This window comes from Ahaetulla prasina, chromosome 7, assembly GCF_028640845.1.
Source record: "Ahaetulla prasina isolate Xishuangbanna chromosome 7, ASM2864084v1, whole genome shotgun sequence".
NCBI lineage: Eukaryota > Metazoa > Chordata > Lepidosauria > Squamata > Colubridae > Ahaetulla > Ahaetulla prasina.
In genome coordinates this window covers 81,125,761-81,148,554 of record NC_080545.1, presented here as the reverse complement: position 1 = coordinate 81,148,554, position 22,794 = coordinate 81,125,761, and the positions used below count along the sequence as shown (strand labels likewise).

Genomic DNA, 22,794 nt, shown 5'->3' with positions numbered 1-22,794 from the left:
TTGCACACCACCACCAGTCCTTAATTTAAGCGACACCTTTAAATACATGTAGTTAAACTGATGTGAATTGAAATGCAGATTTGAATTCAAGCCTCCAAGGTTTATAATAGCTGTCAGTTATATTTTAACCTAAAGGTACCTCAAGCGCATTTTGCAGGATGAAAGTCAAGCAATGTATCTTAAACATATTTTGATTCAAAGCATATTTTATTTTAAAATGGGATTTCATATACATACCCAGTAACTTTTTTTTTTAGAGAAAGAAGCATAGAGAAGTATCATTTGTGCCTCTGTGTCTCTCTTTGCAAGCATGGGTGCAGTATGTGGGCATTAGGGTGAACTACCATAGATGATGCAAAGTGACTCGTTTAGGAACAGCTAATGCATATTAGCTGTTTATGAATATCAGCATTTAAGAAAATGCTTGATATGAATAGTATGTGTCATATTTTTTTGTCCACTGTTTCCAGCTTTCGTGCAGAAATTAAAAGACTTGGCTTACCCTGTGAGTAAAATCTGTTGCATTCTCTTTTATAGTTTTTTTTTCTTCCTTTTAGTTTGCCATAGCATATTCCCTTATTACATTTATCAAGGTTTTTGCTTCTAAGAACTTGCTGTAATTGGAGAGACTTCCTTTTTGGTTTCTGCTTTAAATAACTTATTTCACTTCATCGCCTCTTAAGTAGCGAAGAGACTGCAAGTAATTGTGCCGTGGTGTGTTTTTAGCAATTAATGTCTGCTCTAATGGAATCCATCTGGGATTAGGCAAATCCTGGCAGGTCACCCTCAAATGGGTACTGTAGTAGCCCTGAGTCCTTCGGGAGATAGGGCGGTATATAAATTTGAATAAATAAATAAATAAATAAAAATAAATAAATAGTCCCTTTCCCCAAAGAAGCAAAGTATTTGTCCATGGTTGTGACTGATGGAAGTAATAAGCTTAGAGATTCAGTGGAAAGATGACTCAAAGATGAGTTAGGATATGGAGGCAGCAGATCAATGATAATCCTATTTATTCTTATACACAGCTGCTTATAGTAACAAGATGAGATGAAGTGTATATTCAAATATGTGTAAATATAATAACAAAGAAATAATGATTTTAGCTTTCAGTGCCAATGTGAACTCTTACAGAATACTTTAACTGTTGTCTGTTGAGCTCTGACCATCTGGACTATACATTGTGGTAATAGTCAATCCAAGCCAATAATAATTATTTTCCTTGCAGTGTTTAATTTTCAGTCAGTTTCTTTTTCTTCTAAACAATTTATAGTTCTAAATAGCACCCAAATGTGTCTTTGAGTCAGTCTTGTCTCCTGGTGACTGCTTGGGCTAGTCCTTGCAGTTTTCTTGGCAGGGGTTTTCAGAAGTAGTTTGCCATTGTTTTCTTTTTAGGGCTGACAGAGAGTTACTGGCTCAAGGTCATTCAGCTGGCTTTGTGCCTAAAATGGGACTAGAGCTCACAGTCTCCTGATTCCTAGCCTTAACCATTACACCAGACTGGCTTTCCAAATGTGTCTGTAAATGTGTAATTCAGTGTAAATGTGCAAATCCAAAAAATAGTTTCTTCGTTGACAAAGTATTGTTTGTTTTGTGAACAGTTAACATGTGCCTTGATTGGAGCATGCACAGGGATATCCAATGTGGCCATTATAGAATATATATAATTTCCGTATGTGCTGAATATGTCCAAACTCTGAAATGTAATGCAGAGTATTTAATTTCTTATTAAAACCAACCAACCAAACGAAACCAAAATGAGTCCCTCTGACATGGGACCTCTACATACCACTGAAATAGGGGAGGTAAGGAAAAATGAGGACAGGAATAGAAGGGGCAGACTTGTTGAAATACCATTTCCATAATCAGTTTTAACTAAAATGCAGTAGTCCATGATAGAATGGCTCAGATAGGAAGGAAGACACACCCTCATTTTAGTCAAATAAATAAGCAAAGCCATAAACTTGGGCATATATACAGATTTTAAAGCCAAATTGTAGGTTTAGATAACCAAGAGAAAGGATATATAAGCAAAATAGAATAAGACCAAGAAAAATAGCTTGGGATACATCTACTGAAATTGGAAATGGCTGAAACTAACATAAAGCCCTACTGGTGTTCCAATGGGATTTTTGCGTCATCACCTGCTAGTGAAGAGTAGCAAATGCTGTAGACAAGTATAATAGTATAAACAGTGAAAAAGGCCAGTGGTTCTTGGCCACCAGAATTTCCTTCTCTACTCAAAACATGACCTAGAATCTTGCCTGAAATAGGACAGTAAGATCGTTAATGAATAGCCAGTTTTGAGAAGCCACCTTTCTTAAAGATTTTGGATAGGAATTGGGAGATATTGCCTAGTGATTGAAATTCACTAATAGATGCAGGGAAGGCTTCTTCAGCAGTACTAACAAAGGCTTATTTAAATGTTCCTGGGTCAAATAAAGTAGGAAAAAAGGAAGTAGGAACTATAGAAACAGTGCATATGGGCAATAGAATGTATAGATCAGGGTGTCCAATCCTGGCAACTTTTAAGACTTATGGACCTCAACTCCCAGAATTCTCTAGCTAGCGTGACTGGCTGTGGAACTCTGAGACTTGAAATCCACAGGTCTTAAAATTGCCAAGTTGGACACTCCTGGTACAGATGCAGGCAGATTTAATTTAAGAATTGAGTTTTCAGTGAAGATGACAAAAAAGAAATTAAAGGATCAGGAAGAGAAACAGTGCCGTACACACAGTCAAGAATCTGGACAATTTTGGCATGGAAGTGGAAATTAGCATCTTCAGCTTTATACTGCATTCCTCCTCCTAAGACGAAGGCTGTACAATAAAATGATGGATGAAGGCAAGGGAATAAATATCCAAAAGAATTTCTTTAGCAGATTTTTATTTATAAATCATATGGCCATCCATCTTACACAATGTGACTCTGGACAGTGTATAATAAAACCATAAATATTAAAACAGTGCAATTAAAATATTGGTGTTATTATTAAAAAGAAGCTAAACATGTTATGAGCAGTAGAGCTCTTGATATGATAACAGAGACGATAATAACTAGAAGTTTGGTGCACAATGAAGTCAATTGTTGGCAAAGGATCCATATTAATCTCTCTGGACCTTCATCCTTGCATCTTAAACTCTCCAAAGAACCAGGTATGACAAGGACCAGACAAATAATTCATTATACTGGAGGAACAATAAAGGTCATAATCTCCTGCATAAAAGAATCCAGTAGCTTTATGTTAATATTTCTTAATTCTGTAAAATCGTTTTACGGTAGAAAAACAAGTAATGGCAAATATTTCTTATAACCTCAGCTATTGCAGGAATAGAAAACTGAAGAGTCCTGAAACATAATTTTGCTCTGACAAGAAGTTGGGGAATAACAAGGAAAAGGAGAGAGAATACAAAATGATGGCTAGAATAATTGGTAAATTAATTTGGGGATTAAAGTTTACTTAGCATCACATACATAAAGCAATCAAGAGTTGCATGAATTCCTGGAGAATTGGTTAAAATTTATGTTTGACAGAATTCTACTCCCGCAGTATTAGTTCCGGCTTGGGTAAGATTGTTTGAGATGAGTGGATGTTTTTCTAAATAATATAACATTATTATGTAGTTACCATAATTTTTATTTCCATCTTAAAGGGATTAACAGTAGAAAAGAATGTTTAATGACTTCACAAGGCAGAGCTGGAACCTTTTCTGGCTTTGATTAAAGGCTATTGGAACCTTCCTAAAGAATTCCAAAGAGATTAGGAATAGGAAGTGCTGTTCCTCATAAAAAAGAAACTTTTTGTGTGAATATACAGCAGGAGATAGGCTGCTCTTTCCGCTGCGCTTTATGAGCCTGAGGCTAAACTATGAAATGAAGTTGGTGAAGATTGTCACAGAATGGAATATTGTAGATGATTGCTGAAGTTTTCTTTTAAGCGCTAGCAATGCATTTCTCATTATAAATGTTGTCATTCTTCTGTTCAAAAAAAATCCCAAGGAATTTTAAAATTCTGTTGAATTTCCCTTTAACACATCTATACATTTAAAAAGCATATCTAGCTTTCTTGGCAAGACTTTGCATACTATTAAGTAAATATAGAAAGTGCTTTTTACAGTAAAGACACATACTAGAACTAGGAAGCCAATATTTTTAGAAACAGGATGCAACAGCTCTGACAAATACCGGAAGTTTAAAATGACCACAATATTACCTATAAGTTAATTATCTTAAGTTCATCATGAATGATCCTGGGATACTATACTGCTGTCTCAAGGTTTTCCCCATAAAGTACTGCAAAGCTTAATTATTATTCCTTGAAGATAGTGGAACTCAGAAGGCACAATATGTCTCCTTTCTACTCATTTCCAGAACATTTAGTATCCTTCCTTTTCCCCTAATTTTAACAGAGTAAAATTCCACCACCAAACTCATATTGGGGAAAACAAGGAGGATCCAAAAATGTGCTTAAAGCATTTTGTATTAATTATCCCCTTAAGATAAATCTGCTAGCCTGGTATAGCCTATATCTATCAAAATACTAAATTAAAACAAAATCACAGTAGTGTTCAAAGAGAAAAATTGTGCATTATTGATGCAGAATAGGAAAATATCTATTTCTACTTCTACCTTCTTTATAGGTTGGAACTTAAAACACATCTCTCCCCTCCCCTCCCCTTTCTCTTCCCTTCCCTTTCTTTCCCTTTCCCTCCCCTCCTCTCCCCTCCCTTTCCTTTCCTTTCCCTTCCCTTCCCTTTTTTTTCTTTCTGTATGCCTGTCACTATTATCAGTTTAAGCATGGTTTAGTCTGGGTAATATTTCCTTTGTGGATAACTTTCTTACATTTTGAGGTACGACTAACATTTCATTTAATCTGCTTGCTGCCTATTCAGTTTTTATTATTAACTCATAGTCATTGACATGACACATTTTTTTGATGTCGCTGCTAGGAAATATGAGGTACACACAGCCCTGGCCTTTTGTGACTCTCGTTAGCCAAATTCTGCAGCTGTAGTCCCACAGCATCACATGGCAAGTCTCATCTCTGCTTTCACAGCTGTATTTGTGTTTTGTTTTTTCCTTAATAACTGGCAGTCATTTGGACTTCTTAAAAAAATTAAGTCCTCCTCCTTAAATAATGTTAACCCAGCCAAATATACAATATTCCCTTGGCTGAACTGAGGTAATGGTTCCTTGGCTTGCTGTCTGAAACCTTTGCAAGTTGTTATGTGTGGCTTTGGAGCTGAGACGGAAGGAAGTGAATAATTTAGGATATAAGCAATTAAAATTGGAATTAGTGACTTTTAGTTATGCATTTAGATATTTAGGACAAAATGAAGACTGAGGTTTTTTGACATTGTATCAAAATTATTTATTTATTTAATTTATTTATTTTATTTGTTTATATTTCTATACCGCCCTTTTCCCAAAGGACTCAGGGTGGTTTACAGCCATATTAAAACAATTTTTACAAACACTAAAATGATTTAAAATGAAATATTTAAATTTAGGCTAATTCCTTAAAACCCATTTAAAATTCCCAATTAAAACTATCAGGCCAGTCCTGCACGATGAAACAGCCATGTTTTCAGCTCGCGTCGGAAAGTCCGGAGATCAGGGAGTTGGCGAATACCAGGTGGTAATTCGTTCCAGAGGGTTGGGGCCCCCACAGAGAAGGCCCTCCCCCTGGGGGTCGCCAGCCGACATTGTCTAGCCGACGGCACCCCAAGGAGGCCCACAGAGAGTGCACTGGTCGCTGGGAGGCCATCGGTCGCAGTAGGCGGTCCCGTAAATAGCCAGGTCCCATGCCATGAAGCGCTTTAAAGGTGGTAACCAGTACCTTTAAATTATATTGATTACTGGGATTTGGAGGCATAACTGTTAACTGTAGTAGTGTTGTATTAATGTCATTACTAAAGTTAACAGTTATGCCTCCAAATCCCAAAATCCCAGTAAGTATTAGTGTCATGGGGGACGCGGTAGCTCAGGGGCTAAGACAGCTGAGCTTGTCGATCGAAAGGTTGGCAGTTCGACGGTTCGAATCCCTAGTGCTGCCGTGTAACGGGGTGAGCTCCCGTTACTAGTCCCAGCTTCTGCCAACCTAGCATAAAAATGCAAGTAGAAAAAATAGGGACCACCTTGGTGGGAAGGTAACAGCGTTCCGTGCGCCTTTGGCGTTGAGTCATGCCGGCCACATAACCATGGAGACATCTTTGGACAGCGCTGGCTCTTCGGCTTTGAAACGGAGATGAGCACCGCCCCCTAGTGTCGGCAACGACTAGCACGTATGTGCGAGGGGAACCTTTACCTTTTTAGTGTCATAAATTTGTAAGTGGATAAATTTACTTCTGCTGGTAGTTCAGTATTTTTGGTCATTGCAGAATGTTTAGGCAAGGGAAAATTGCACTATTGATGATGATGATGATGATGATGAGGAGGAGGAGGAGGAGGAGGAGGAGGAGGAGGAAGTTGAAGATGAAGATGAACACTTTGCTATGGACATCCCTGAATTGAAAACACGCTTACCCAGTTGCATATTTGGTTTGTGCAATGTATCAAGAAGATGGTCTTTATACTCAGCCATGCTTACATCGACTTTTTCTTTTTGCAGGTGGCAGTAGGTGTCCAAAGATCTTAGTCGCTCCAACCTGCTCTTTAAACAGTACAATTCGGCTGTACAAGACAAGCATCTGCAATGAAGTGGTTCAAGGTGTAAATGGAAACAATCCAGTTAAGTATTCTCCGTGGCCAGCTTCAAACTACAAGCCACAAGGTAAGTAGTATCTCAAATGTATACCTGACTTTGATTTCAGGATCCTGTGTCAGTTCCTTGAATTAATGATACAACACATGTTGCACCAATAAAATTGCTGGCTTGCTTGGATGAATGAAGCTTTAGTCAGGAATTGTGGCGTTATGAGTAGACTAGATTGAAAGTATGAAAGAGGAATATAGTTTGGTCTAGTGGTTAAGGTACCAGGCTAGAAGCCAGGAGTCTGTGAGTTCTAGTCCCTCCTTAGGCATGAAAGCCAGCGGGATGACCTTGGCCCATGATCTTTAGTCCAACTCCACCTCACAGGATTGTTGTGGGGAAAACAGAAGGAAGAAGTATTGTGAGTGTTTGTCACCTTGAATTATTTATAAAAATAATAAAAATGGGAAAATAAATAATGTCATTTTAGTACTAAAAGATTATTTTATTTAGCAGCTCAATAATTCTTTTTCTGACTGAAGCAGTTCTGTATTGCAAATTGGCTTCCACAGTTCTTTAGAACAGGGGTCTCCAACCTTGGTCCCTTTAAGACTTGTGGACTTCAACTCCCAGAGTTCCTCAGCCAGCTTTGAAGTTCACAAGTCTTAAAAGGACCAAGGTTGGAGACCCCAGCTTTAGAAGAAATTGAGGTAGAAATATTGAGTTGGGGGGAAAAAATGTCTTTCCTAGGTGCGTGGTCCTGTTCATTGGGCCTTTTCCTACTTAAAGAGAAGCGGGCGTAAAGATTGCATGCCAAGTTTCTGGAATTGTTTCCACCCCTTTTAATCAGAAGAGGCCGGAAGAGATGTCTGCATATTTTCTGTGTATATTTTCATGTTACATCTGTTTGGGTTTCACTCTCCCTTTGTGTTGTGTTGGTGGGTGTGGTGCTAGTGCATTGGAAGGCATAGGATGGAATCGGTGGCGAAATGTAAAATTTGCTACTACCGGTTCTGTGGGCGTGGCTTGGTGGTGTTGGTGGTGTAATGTGACTGGGTGGGCGTGGTCAACTTTTTTTTTTACTTTTAAAAGCATTTTTTCTAAGAGGTTGTAAAAAAATGCTTTTAAAGCCTGTGATGATCAGGCAATTCAGCTGGGATCGCCAGAGGAAAAAAGGCTTTTAAAGGGTTCTGACAATCCCAGCTGAGTTGCCTGATCGCCAGAACCTTTTAAAAACATTTTTTCTACAACCTCTTTGGCCAAAAAACTCGTAGAAAAAATGCTTTTAAAGGGTTCTGACAATCCCAGCTGAGCCGCGCGATCATCAGAGGGTTTTTTTTAATTATTAAAAGCATTTTTTCGGCCAAAGAAAAAATGATTTTAAAAGTAAAAAAAAATAATCTCTGATGATCGCGCAGCTCAGCTGGGGCGGGGGAGGGGAGGGATTTTTGCTACCAGTTCTCCAAACCAGCCACCCCCATCACTACCGGATTGGGTGATCCCGTCTGAGCCGGGAGCATTTCATCCCGATATAACCCCAGATGAGCCCCAATACTGCCACATTCAGCAACTGTTGCATCTTCCGGATATTCTTCAAAGATAGCCTCATGTAGAATGCATTGCAATAACATACAGTACAACTTCATGGTATTGTTCACAGCTAGTACTCATGTGTATGAGTTAATCCTGAAACATCTCTACCTGTGGTAGCTGTTCTTATTTTCATATTGCTGGCTGACCTTAGTTGATCCTGAAAAGCTAATCAGAGGGAGACATAATATTTGGGAGAGAGACCAACAGGAAATCCCAGGGTGTAGGCTAGACAGGGAAGTTGAAAGAACTTCTCAGAAGAAGACAATGGGAAACCACTTCCATGTTATTGCCCAGAAAAATACATGGTTCTGTCAATGCAGTACAATCATGTGGAGTTGACCTCAGGTCAAAGAAGACTTTGTCTCTACTCGTTGGTCTTAGTGGCTTACGAGTGTTGCATTATTGCTGTTTAGTGTGAGAACAAAAAATTGTGTTCCCAGTGAGCACAGTCACCACAGTTTATTGAATTAAAGTTTGAGTACAGTTGTTCTGTTAATATAGTCCTCAGTTCCAGCACAACTAATTAGAAGTTGATCATTGATTCATTGTGATCAATGTGCATTGTGCACTGATGCATTGTGCATTGATCAGCACGTTTTTTCCAGGTCATGTAAGCAGAGGGTTTTTTTAAATTAGTGATCAGATGGTTATCAAAAGATGTAATTCCCTTGATTCCAAAATTTCTCCATGGTGGAGAAATTAGCAAGAGAAGTAGCAGCAAATAGAACAGAAACTATAGAATGGAGAAACTCTCTCAGATATCCTTACACACTTCACATACTTCTCACAGGGTTCCTTTTCATCTCTTATTTTATAACATAAAAGTATTGAATTCTAAACAGCTGGTTTTCATCAGTCTTGTCATGGATCATTTTTATAGTTTAGAGGACAATTTGGAAAGTGTGTCTAAGTTTTCTTGTCTTGATTTGTATTATATTTATTCCTTAATCATACTTTGATTTTCTCCTGGTGTTTTGGCATATTATTGTTTTAGCTGAGCCTAACATTTCCATGTATCTTTAGATGGACTGAAGATCCTTCCTTAAATTTGAGTCTTCATCATATAGCTCATTAAGTTTATTATGCATCATGACTACTAGAAAATATTATTTGCTAGTCAAGTCTGCAGAGAGGTTATATTCAGTGGTGGGTACCAATGTTTTTTACTACTGGTTCTGTGGGTGTGGCTTGATGGACGTGGCATGGCTTAGTGGGCATGGCTTGGTGGGTGTGGCAGGGGAAAGATACTGTAAAATCTCTATTCCCTTCCGATCAGCTGGGAGGCAGAGATTAGATGGGGGCGGGGCCAGTCAGAATTTTTACTACCGGTTCTCTGAACTACTCAAAATTTCTGCTACCGGCTCTCCAGAACTGGTCAGAACCTGCTGAAACCCACCTCTGGTTATATTCCATTCAAACATGGACTCTATATTGTTCAGTTAGCCCTTAAAGTTCTCTTTGTCTCCTGTTACTTGAAAAAGTCAGAAGTGGATTTTTTTTTTATTAAGTAAATTTTGTTAATTAAATAATGTAATACCCAGAGAAAGCACTGGGTTTGAACTATAGTAGTTACAGAAGAGGCTAAACTCTTATTGTGGCACTGTGTAATAACCTATTTTAAGTGGAAATAAAGATAAATTATTTAGCTTTGCTTTGTTGAATGTCTAAGTCATTTTGAAGAACAGAGCTAATATCGTGGAACTTAGTTTCTGTGATCTTCACTGCTCTTTTCTGAATCTATTTCAATTATTTCTCTAAATCCTTCCCATGGCTGGTACCCATGTGTGAACATAACAGTGGAGGTGGGGATAAAGCTAATGCAGAAAAAAATGGCTATATTTTTTCAAATGTTTTTCAAATTATATTTCTATTAATTTTGTTTATGTTGATATTGCATGTTAGATCTTTAATATGAGGGTCAGTCTTGCAATAAGATGGTATATGATTATGTGTTTATTGTAGTGCAATAAATAGAAGGCATCTGAGTTCAAAATATATCTGTGGCATAGACTGTCTAATGCAGGAGTAGTCAACCTTTTTATACCTACCGCCCACTTTTGTATCTCTGTTAGTAGTAAAATTTTCTAACCACCCATCGGTTCCATAGTAATGTGCCGTGTATCGTCGTCTGCACATGCCTCTCGTGCATCGTGGATTTGATTTGGGGAGGGGCACCAGCTACCAGCTCTGCTTGTCTGTTACAGCTGGGTGGTATGGGGGGAGATGCGTGAGCTATTCTGGGACGAGGCTCTTTTGTTTGCGGTCGCACTATAGCGCCATTTAGTTTCACTTACGTAACGTGAACTAAACTTATGCGCGGGCGATACAAATAGTATATTTTCAGAAATTTAAATTGTCACAGGGAAATTTATGAAAACCTAATGAAAATGTTTTTAAATAATGCTATGAATTTTTTAAAAAAGTCAATTAAATTAAAAAAAAGGAAAGTGCTTCAGTATCGGACAAAACCCCTACTGCCCGCCATGAAAGCTGGAATGCCCACTAGTGGGCAGTAAGGACCAGGTTGACTACCACTGGTCTAATGACTCCTCCCTGGGTGAATTCTTTCCAACCCATTCTCTGCTAAAGACTGCTATTAGTGCCATAGTCCTACATGGGGATTCATTCTTTCAAGTTTCTCTTGCTATCTTGAGGGTACAATATTACACTGAGAAATCTCATCTGCCTCTTAACTTGCTATTATAGCTGCCATAGCATCACACGGTCCCAATAGTGGAGGGATGTCAGACTCGCGGCCTGTGAGCCAGATGCATCACGTGCTGGCCACGCCCATGCTAGTTTAGCAAAGGCGAAAAAAGTTGTGATACGTCACATGATGGTGCCATGATGACGTGAGTTTGACACCCCTGCAATAAAGCATTTCTGGAAAAGTTCTTGGTCCAAAACAATGACTCGTAGAGTGATGTGATAGTCAGCGCACAGGTGATTTTTTCTGAACTTGCTTCTTTCCAATAAAAGGCAATGATTAATGGACAATTAGAGAGTGAACTTCACTGGCTGAATAATTTTGAACACTTAACCTCAGATCTTTACATTTATGCTATGTAAAGAGAAACCTTGCTCCTTGAATTTAATTGAGAATGATGTTTGCTTCATCTATTGGGATATTTTGCTTTATCCCTTTCTTGAAGCTTTGAAGGTGAATTGTCTTTATTACAAACTGTGTAAGGCATTGATCTGTTGAAGACCATTCCTGTGCTGTTGATTTTAGTTGGCTGCAGTTATTAAAAGAATGGATAAAAGAAGATAATAAAACTATGTACGATATTGAAAAAGCACTTAGATATTTTCCTTTATTTAGGTTGCTTACATGTGATCCAAAGAATAGAGACAGAATAGGCTAGAAGCATTATTAATAAGATTCAAGAGTTTATGATTTATGTTCTTGCTCTGAATAATTAATTAAGCACATGAATTTCAAGATTTAAATGGAGGTGTTATGACAAATGGTCTCATAATCTGTTTTTTCAGACTAGATTCAGAATTTATCTAGATAGACCACAAGGAAATTGAAATTAAGACTTTAGCATTTACTATAGCTTATAAATAAAACATAATAAAATGATAGTTTGAATAACAATGGTTCTAAATACCCCTTTTGTTTTTGTTCTGGATTACAGGAAAGTGGAAGTTACACAGTAACTATCTATATATTTTCTGGAAATGGAAACAAATATGTGAAGTTGTTTCAACTGAGATTAAATTTGAAATAATAGGGTTCGCAATTTGGGTGTTCTCCTGGATGCTCGGCTGTTGTTAGAAGAACATATGACGGCCATCGCCAGGGGAGCTTTTTATCAGGTGCGCCTGATTCGCCAGTTGCGCCCCTTCATAGACCGGGATTCCCTATGCACAGTCACTCATGCCCTTGTCACTTCCCGCCTGGACTACTGTAACGCTCTCTACATGGGGCTCCCCTTGAAGAGCACCCGGAGGCTCCAACTGGTCCAGAATGCGGCTGCGTGGGTAATAGAGGGAGCTACTCGAGGCTCCCATATAACACCTCTCCTGCGCAGACTGCACTGGTTGCCGGTGGTCTTCCGGGTGCAATTCAAGGTGTTGGTTATCACCTTTAATGCACTCCATGGCACAGGACCGGGCTATCTACGGGACTGCCTGCTGCCACCGATAGCCTCCCACCAACCTGTGCGCTCGCACAGGGAGGGTCTCCTCAGGGTGCTGTCAGCCAAACAATGTCGGCTGGCGACCCCCAGGAGGAGAGCCTTCTCTGTGCAAGCACTTACTCTCTGGAATGAGCTTCCTCTGGGGCTACGATTACTCCCCGACCTCTGGACCTTCCGCCGTGAACTCAAGATTTTTCTGTTCCACCGTGCAGGGCTGGCCTGATACATTATGGTTTTAATTGGGGTTTTTATTACTTTTATTATAGTTTTTAAATGGGGTTAGCCTAATTGAATAAGATATTTAAACTGCTTTTAATTCTATTTACAATTTGTTTTATGTTGACTGTAAACCGCCCTGAGTCCTTCGGGAGAAGGGCGGTATAATAATAATAATAATAATAATAATAATAATAATAATAATAATAATAATAATAATAATAATAATAATAATAGCAATACAGATGTACATTGTATAACTGCATTGTAGTAAAAATATTCTAATTATGGTTGGTTACATAGTCATGCAGATGTTTAGACTGGATTTCATATTTTTATCCACCTATTGAGTCCTTCCCATGACCTGAGATAGGCAGATGTTGTTCTTTGATGGTGTTAAAGGTATTATCTCTGGATGTAAGCTGTTTCAAGTAAAGCTGCCTTTTGGAATTGATTGAAGGTGATTTTGTTAATGCCGATGATGTTCATGTGGTGCTCCAGATGGTTTGGAATTTTACCCAAAGCCCCTATTACTATTGGTACTATTTTTGCTTTCTTTTGCCACAGTCTTTCTACTTCCATTTGCAGGTCTTAATATTTTGTGATAATCTCCAGTTTTTTCTCGTCTATTCTGCTGTCTCCAGGAACTGCAGTGTGCACTATCCAGACTTTTTTGTCTTTCTTATCCAAAGTTGTTACGTCTGGGGTGTTATGTGGCAAGTAGTTGTTTGTTTGAATGCTAATGTCCCAGAGCAATTTAGCGTCTTCGTTTTCTATTTGTCTATTTTGTGATCCTATCAGTCCTTGCTTGCAAGCAAATAATCTTACAAATAACCCAGTGCACCATTGTTGCTATTTTCTCATGCCATTGTTTGTAGTCAATCTGTATGATCTTCTTGCAGCAGCTAACCAAGTAGTGCACATTTTGTTCAGTTTCTTCGCAGAGGAGACATTTACAGTCTGTTTGCTGTCTTCTCAATTCTGGCTTTATATGCATTTGTTCTTAACGCTTGGTCTTGTGCAGCCAGAATTAGCCTATATCTTTCTTCAAAAAAAAATGTACTAGCCATATAATACTTTGCCTTGCCATGTCTCTTCTATTTTTCATTTGGCCTTTCTTGTAGGTCAGTTTAGTCTGTAGAGTATTCAATAAACCTTCCTGGTATCCTAGCTTCAGTGAAACTACCTTACTGTCCTTCAGATATTATTTCAATGCCCTTTTTATCATGATTATTAACAGAACACTTTCCCTGGTGTACAGTATGATTGTGCATTCAGAGATCTGTCTTGAAAGATGTCTGTCTTTAATGAAGTGGAAAATATTCAGTCTGCTTTTGCTGCTTCTGATTTGTATGCTGGCAGCCAGCAGTAGTCTCTGACCTGGTTTTCAACAAATGCTATTTGGTGCTTCTTTGCTTTCTGCAAAATTGCTTTAATTCAGGCAGTCCCTAATCATCTGGAGTGACATTTTGGGTAACATAGAAGAGTGGGGGTGGAGAGATGGAAAATGTTTTTCACTATGCCTCACCTTAGTTTCAAGGCCTTTGTGTTCAACTTATATATATATATATATTCGGGTTATTCCCAGAAGCACGAAGCTGAAGCCTGAAGATGACGAATGAGACTTTGTCGAAACATCGCCAAGACACTTCTAATTTTACACGGGAGAAAACCCGAACAACCAAAGACCTACATGCAAACACCCGTGAAAACCTCAGAAAACAAATATATATATATGCTTTCTGGGTGGATGTGTGGTGGTGACATCCTGTGTGGACCTCGTGAGTGTGGGTCTGGTGTTATTCCTCGGGTTAAGGACTCGTTTGTCAATAAGGGCGGGTTTCCAAATGGCTGGTAGGCGGGAGGTATCATCTCATTTGTTCATGCTGTGTGGGCGTTTTTCTATCTCGCACGACCAAGGACCAGAAGCACGACCAAGGACCAGAAGCCAGACCGCAGCTGCAACATTAGCCATTTCAAACCCCTCCAATCCATACATGCAGCAGACTGACACCCGCTACGAAGATGTAGCATGACCACGACCACGAAGCCAAACAGCAGCAGTGCAGCTCATCAGCTCAAATCCCCCTGCAACTCAGACTAATCTGAGCACAACCAAACCCCCACCCAAACAGGACACCCCCCCAGCCAATCAGAGCACAAAAAAACCTCCATCCAATCAGAGCACAGCCAAGCTCCCACCCAATCAGTTCAAACCCCCACTAGCAGTTAAAAAGGAAGAAACAGCTGCAATCATACATTGCTCCCAGAAGCACGAAGCTGAAGCCTGAAGATGACGAATGAGACTCCGTTGAAACGTCACCAAGACACTTCTAATTTTACACGGGAGAAAACCCGAACAACCAAAGACCTACATACAAACACCCGTGCAAACCTCAGAAAACAAATATATAACGTTGCCAAGACACTTCCAATTTTACGCGGGAGAAAACCCGAATAACCAAAGATCGATCTATCTATCTATCTATCTATCTATCTATCTATCTATCTATCTATCTATCTATCTATCTATCTATCTATCTATCTATCTATATGTTTTCTGAGGTTTTTGCGGGTGTTTGTATGTAGGTCTTTGGTTATTCGGGTTATTCCCAGAAGCACGAAGCTGAAGCCTGAAGATGACAAATGAGACTTCGTCGAAACGTCGCCAAGACACTTCCAATTTTACGCGGGAGAAAACCCGAATAACCAAAGACCTACATATATAATGAATGATTACTGTGTTGGCATAGCCTATAACTGGTTGAATATCATAGCTAAGAAATTTGCTGGGAGCCCTCCTGGTGCATTTAGCCTGTGCTGAAAAAAATTATTTAACCAAAATTCTAGAACAAGATGCACTTTCATATTGCATGTATGTAGCGATTACAGATAGTCCTCGACTTAGGGCCACAATTGAGCCCAAAATTTATGTTGCTAAGTGAAACATTTGTTAAGTGAGTTTTGCCCCATTTTACAACTTTTCTTGCCACTGTTGTTAAGTGAATCATTGCAGTTGTTAAATTAGTAAGGCAATTATTAAAGTGAATCTGGCTTCCCCATTAATTTTGCTTGCCAGAAGGTTGCAAAACATGTGATCACATGACCCCAGGACACTTCAGCCGTCATAAATATGAACCAGTTGCCAAGCGTCTGAATTTTGATCACACTGCAATGGTCATAAGTCACTTTTTTCAGTATCGTTGTAACTTTGAACGGTCATTAAATGAACTGTTGTAAGTCGAGTGCCACCTGCACTGTAAAGTACAGGAAATATAGGAAATAATATTGCTTGACCAAAGAGGATGAAATCTATTTTGTGGAACAATGACACTAATGGTTGTTTTGCACAGAGCCAACTGATACTATTCCTTTATTGTCCCCGGTTATTTCCAAACAAAATGCTGGTGTGGCTTAGTATGCAGTGAGACATCAGTAGGAACACATGTGAGCTGTGTTTTTCCTCATAATTAATTATTGGAGTTCTGTCACTTCATTCTAAATCATACTCTCTAACCAGGAAGACACATTAGGAGCAGGGAACATCACAGCTGGGCTCCATTTAGAGTAGGTGGTACTTGTTCAGTGTTATTTGAGAAACCCTGGTCCTCCCAAACTGGCAGTTTTTATTTCCTTTCACCATCATTATACTTTCTGGCGCAGCAATCTGGTTGCAGGGCTGCGTGTTTCTTGGCAAGGAAGCGAATCTTTAAACATGTACTACTTTTTCCACTTATTCAGACTAGTACTTCTGGCGTTTCTTATGGAAAGAGGCAGATACAGTATCTGATATTTGCCTTTTGGTTTTAAATGCGATCATTAATTCATTTAAGCTGCTTCTTCCTTTTCCTTGGGACAATTGAGTGCTTTCCTTGCCTTGCCTTGCAAATTGGTCTCAGTTTCTCCCTTTCCCTTCAGAAGATTTATCATCTCTGTGAGTTGTGTATTCCATATTTCAACCATTGTCTGTTGTTCGTTGATCTAGATCAGTGACCACCACCAGTTAGGGCACCAGGGAATGGTTCCGTGGAGAGAGTTTTTTTCCGTGGAATGGAGGGGCCGTGGTTTTGCATGCTGCCTGCATCCCGCGGATGGGGCTTCGCTTGGTTGCGCAGCCTGGTTTCTGGCATGCTGCGGTCTGGTGCCGATCCATGGACCAAGGTTTGGGGACCCCTGGTCTAGATCTCCCGGTCTGTTCTAGAGGAAAATTGAGAAAGTCGAGGGTAGTCCTCGACCTGTGGCTGTAATTGAATCCACACATTCATTTGTAAATCTTGCTTATCATAAAGCGAGTCATCACGTGATTACGCCAAATTTACCACCTTTTCTGCAGTGTTAAGCAAATACCATTGTTTGCAATGGGGCGTTTTTTGCCAGACGCTGGAAATAAACATCAGTTTCTGGGGGGGGGGGAACCATGGTATATTACAGTCACATGACCACTAAGCAACCAGTCGTAAGTAAAGGACCCCCTGTATAGTCAATTGTTACGGCACTTCCAATAAAAATAGAGTAATTGTAAAAATTGCCCTTCCAGTTGTGATCCCATCATTTCTGTTGGGAAGCAACTTGGTGGTAGAATGGGACAACTTGCTCTTGCCAGCTTGCTGCAGTAAACAGCCAACTCACCATGGCCAACTTGCTGCAGGACAATTCTACAATTTGATTTAATTATTTAAAATAATTACAAATATTTTAATTTTCGTCTTTCGCATTTCATTTTGCCCCTCCTTTGATATCCTTTCTTTTATGATTCTGTTCCACCATTTAACAGATTAACAGAATTGGAAGGGACCTTGTAGGTCTTCTAGTCCAACCCCCTGCCCAAGCAGGAGACCCTACACCATTTCTGACAGATGGCAGTCCAATCTCTTCTTGAAAGCCTCAAGTGATGAAGATCCCACAACTTCTGAAGGCAGCTTCTATTCCATGGGTTGATTGTTCTTGCTGTCAGAAATTTTTTCCTTATTTCTAGGTTGAATCTCTCCTTGATCAGTTTCCATCCATGATTCCTTGTCTGGCCTTCGGTGTTTTGGGAAATAGGTTGACCCCCTCCTCTCTGTGACAACCCCACAAATATTGGAACACTGCTATCATATCTCCCCTGGTCCTTCTCTTCGCTAGACTAGCCATGCCAAATACTTCTTGATATTAGTATGACTCTTGTCCCACAGTGAGTTGCTCAGCTGTGAGTTGGACATGGTGAGTTGCAGCAAGTTATCCTAGAAACACCTGGCAGGGAGGAGAACATAAGCAATAAGTTAGCCTGGAGTCACTGTGAAAGGGCTAGGACCGATCCCCTCTCTCCCCCTCCCCCAGTTCCAGGAGCATTATCTATTTGTTCCCAAGACATTTCTGTATTGATAGTAAAAAGGTAAAGGTTCTCGCACATATGTGCTAGTCGTTCCTGACTCTAGGGGGCGGTGCTCATCTCTGTTTCAAAGCTGAAGAGCCAGCGCTGTCCGAAGACGTCTCCTTGGTCATGTGGCCTGCATGACTAAATGCCAAAGGCGCATGGAACGCTGTTACCTTTCCACCAAAGGTGGCCCCTATTTTTCTACTTGCATTTTTTACGTGCTTTCAAACTGCTAGGTTGGCAGAAGTTAATAGTTAAAGTTGGCAGAAATTAATAGGCAGAACATAATAAAGTAGTTAGCTTGAACTCTATATATGTTGACTCTGGTTGTTCGCGCCTGACAATTTCCTTGCATTTTCTTCTCTGAGTTTATTATAGAAGAGGATCAGTTGAAATGCTGCTGTGATTGTGTTGCTCCAATTGATTTTACTCTGTTGTGCGCAGTACTTTACATCCTGGAATAATTGATTTATAAATCTCTATGCGTTTCTGGTTTTGTGTAGCAGATTTGTTGGCTTGTAGATAATTTTGTTTGCGACAACTTCATGTGTTAGAACGATCAAGTACTGCAGCAATGTCCCACAGGTGAATTAAAGTTCTTAATCTTTGTTGGTGGCATTGGGGTAGCAGTAGTAGCAGTAAAGCCTTTACTGGCTCCTTTTCTATAGTTGTAATCTGCCTAACTATATGGAAACTGCAGCTTTGGGAGGTCCATTTGGCTGGTAGCCCTGACATCTACAGCCCTTTCACCTAATTTGAGAAATCTGATAAAAAGCAGTTTGGAGCATCTCCATTCTCATTAAATGCTGGATTGATAAAGCATATTTTAGCTGCAGTTGTTCTCTAATGTTGGCAGTGTTAAAAGCTGTACTGTTAAAAGCTATACTGTTAAAAGCTATATTCACGTATTCTGTAATTGATACTTAGTGTGGCATTAGAAGTGTGGAGAAAGAGTCAAATAATCCACATCACCAGGCCAGTCTTTAAATATGTATATTCTTCTTGCATAAGCCTACATCTGTGATAGATGTAGTAGTATTTAGTAGTAGATGTAGTAGCAACTGTTGGCAGGCCATACACTAAATAATAATAAATAATGTAGTATATGTAATTTCCCTGTTCTTTATTCTATGTTGGAAGACATCACAGTTCCCTGCCTTTCTAACTAGGTTGTATGAAATCATGTAAGGCACAGTTGTCAAAACCGTGGCGTCACGTTGCGGTCATGTGACATTTCGCGATGTTTTTCCCTTCATGGAGCTGTGCGCGATGCATCCGGCCCGCAGGCTGCAAGTTTGACACTCCTGATGTAGGGAGAAAGTTGAAACTGGGCCTAAAGAGTTTTGAAATAGGATAAATTGTTTTTGAATAGCCCACATAGGTAGTCTTAGTTTAGCAATCACAGTTAGGACTAGCAACTTGATTGTTAAGCAAAGTGGTCATTAGTTGAAACCACGACTGTGCTTACAATATTTTTTTCAGGTTTCCTTTCCTTTATAGACCTGTAAAGGTAATTAATGTGAGGATTGGCCATAAAGTTACTTTTTTTTTTCATCCCAGTTGTAACTGCAAATGGTCGCTAAATGAGGCAGTCATTAAACAAGGAGTGTGTGTTGCATTTTATATTTTTGAACGTTTGACACAAGAAAACTTACATCTGAATATATAAAAGGCTTCCCCTTTGATGATACGCTTCTTTAATGAGTTTTAATATGTAATGCTTTCAGATAAGGGAAAATTACTAATACTTCAGACATCTGAGAAAAATCTAAGTGTTTTCAATGTGATTACAGTGTCATTTCTAGAAGGAGAAGTTGGGATGCTCAGAATAAGTTGGTTAAATTCATATCTGGTAACAATCTTATTGATTTCTGGATAATAATGAAAATGACTTAGGTTCTTTGTCTTTTTAGATATCTGGGATGTAAAAAAATAGGCCAAAGCACACCCACAAGACATATTAATGTATGCCAGATAGTAATAAGAGTAGGCATTGCTCTCTATTGAAGTGTTCCTAATCTACCTTTAAGTAATCCAAGAAACATCCTTCAGCAGGGCATAATGTTGACTGATATAATGTTAATTTCTAAATTATTAGAACATCAGTTATGAATCTATAGTAATGAAAAAACTTGCCTTGAATATTTTGTAAAAGAACTCCTGGCACTCTTGACTTGAAGAATGTGAGTGTGGTACTTCAAAAGATTTTGAGTGCACCACACTGAAAGACAAGTTTTAAAGTCACTGCTTTGAATAGCACTGGTGTGTGAAATTCCTACAAATATGAAAAGTAGTGTTGCTTTTTCTTTGCAGTGCCTCCAAAGCCATTACATCTGCAGAATTCACAGTCATCCATTACCCACCAAACCCCTAAGTCTAAAGCTTTGTATACCACGAAGCCAAGAATGGAGGAAATTACACCTATCTCTTCTTGTGTCTCGAAAGAAAAATCTAGTAAAGTGTCTGATCTCATCAGTCATTTTGAAGGAGGCAGGTAAACACATTTCATTTTATTCAAAGATTGCAGATTGAAATGAGCATATGTGATGATAATAAATGAAGATGAAGAACATGTTCCATTTTTTAATGGCGAGTTAGACAGTTGCTATGGTTGATTTATTAAATTGCACAATTTGAATGATGATGCATTATTGATTGGACCAGATCAATTTTAGCCGGAAATGAAAACCAATATTATCACGACACACAGGAATGTGTGTGCTTACATACAATGATCAGAACTTAAGGAGAGAAAATATCTGATCTCTTTTTAAAGCTGCCTTCAGCAGGGATTAATTTTAGGGAGTGATACATGAAGAGTGAGTAAATGTAAGAAATAGAGAAGCTCACCCAATTTCTTTCTTTTTATAACCGCCTACATTTCCTCTCTTACTCATTATCACATCTCTTTTTACTTTCTCTCCCCCTCAACGTGCAGCAGGCTGGGACTGATTTCACTTGGATAGAAATCTAAATTAATTGCTATTAGTAGACTTATATAATGAGGATGAGGGTCATATGAAGCCCCAGGCCTTCTCATGATTTCTAGCCCGGGCTTAAGTCAACCTGTGTTCATGCAGACTTTTGATAGCAAAAAGATGAAAAGCTGAGTTATTTTTAGTAATGTTACCAAATTAGTATAATATTGCTGCAAATCTCCTTTTTCCCCGTTATCATTTTCAGTATAAGCCAAAGCCATGCTTATTCATTTAAAAGAACTTTGGCTTTCGTTTGAGGTTTTAGAATTTGTTGTCCTTTATTTTTCAAGAGTTCTTGTCCGTTTTAAACATCAAGCTAATATAGGTAATCCTCAACTTATGACCATAATTGAGTCCAACATTTACGTTACTAAGTGAGAAATTTGCTAAGTGAATTTTGCCCCATTTTACAACTTTTCTTGCCGCATTTGTTAAGTGAATCACTGCAGGTGTTAAATTAGGAATATTGTGGTTAAGGGAATTTGGCTTCCCCATTGACTTTGTTTGTCAGAAGGTCACAAAAGGGGATCACATGACCTCGGGACACAGCAATGGTCATAAGTATGAGCCATTTGCCAAGCATACAAATACAAATCAAATGACCCTGGAAATGCTGCAACATTCATAAGTGTGAAAAATGTCATAAGTCACTTTTTTCGATGCCATTGTATCTTTGAATGGTCACTAAATGAACTTTTGTAAGTCAAGGACTACATGTATTTCATGTTTGCATCCTACCCATTTGCCCTTTTTAAGATTTCCATCCCAACAGATTGCTAACATCTGTGCTTTTCTCATAAGTCATGGTTACATTGTTCCTCTTATTTGTTCTGGAATATAATTTTTTCTTCTGTCCAATTCAGGAAAAAGGATATGGTCATAATGAGACTCTTATTTCAGAAAGCATATTTAATGTGATCTACAGTAGCAGATTTCCATTAGCACTGTGTTTGTCTTTCTTTGTTCCTTTCCAAACTTAGAAGACTCACCCGTGTCTTTTCTAAGGTGAAACATCCTCTTGATAGCAGTTCAAGAAGAAGTTGGATAAAATCTTTCTCTGAATGAGATAAATCTTGAGAACAATAGGTGGTTCCAAATAAATACTACAGAGTTAATTTACTAATACCAGATGGCCTTTGTACTGACGTGACTTTCTTGATATCCTAAAAGTGGACAATATCTTGGTAGCAGATGGTCCAGCTGCTTCATGTAATATCCCTGCTTCTTCTTGATTGAAGCATCTTGCTGGTTATACTATCTAGATTTAGCATCTCTCTTATCCAAACTTACAGTTGCCAACTTATTATAAGAAAAACAAGACGTAGGTTCTATAGTTGCAACTTACTTAAATGTTTTTCTAGGAAGTTCATGATATGCATTGAATGATAAAACATTAGACATCTATACATAAATCTTCTGGGGCCTCCATGTTGGTTAGCTTCATTCCAGAACAAAAATGTGTTGTCTTTTCATTCTAGAATTTTTTCCCTTGGTTTGTGGGTCTTATCTGCTGAGTGACCTAAGATGCAGGTGACTGGGAAATAGAAGATAAGGAGTCCTCATGCAAATGAGCTGGCAGTTGCAGTTTAACCATTTTTAATCAAAGGTAATAAAAAGATACCATTGCAATAGGAAGTTGGGTATGATTGAACTCCATTAAATATTTGAAGTCTGGTGAAGTAAATTAGTCCAGCTGTTGGGTTCCATAAAAATTATCCTAGGGCAGGGGTATCAAACTCAAGGCCCGTGGGCCAGATCTGGCCCACGGGGTGCTTAGATCTGGCTCACGGGGCCACCCTGAAAACAGCAAAGGA

General features: G+C 39.0%; 1 protein-coding gene across 7 annotated transcripts in view; it reads left to right on the top strand.

Annotated features, from left to right (window-relative positions):
• FGD4 (FYVE, RhoGEF and PH domain containing 4) overlaps window positions 1-22,794 on the top strand; it is a 145,943-nt gene that overhangs the window by 71,181 nt on the left and 51,968 nt on the right. For all 7 annotated transcript variants that reach the window (XR_009156161.1, XM_058191571.1, XM_058191572.1 and 4 more), the window contains exons 2-3: window positions 6,612-6,773; window positions 20,316-20,496. Coding sequence is in view for 6 of the 7 variants with exons in the window: in XM_058191571.1 (XP_058047554.1) it covers window positions 6,612-6,773; window positions 20,316-20,496 (343 nt within the window). In the remaining variant the exon portion in view is untranslated. The remainder of the gene's footprint in view (window positions 1-6,611; window positions 6,774-20,315; window positions 20,497-22,794) is intronic.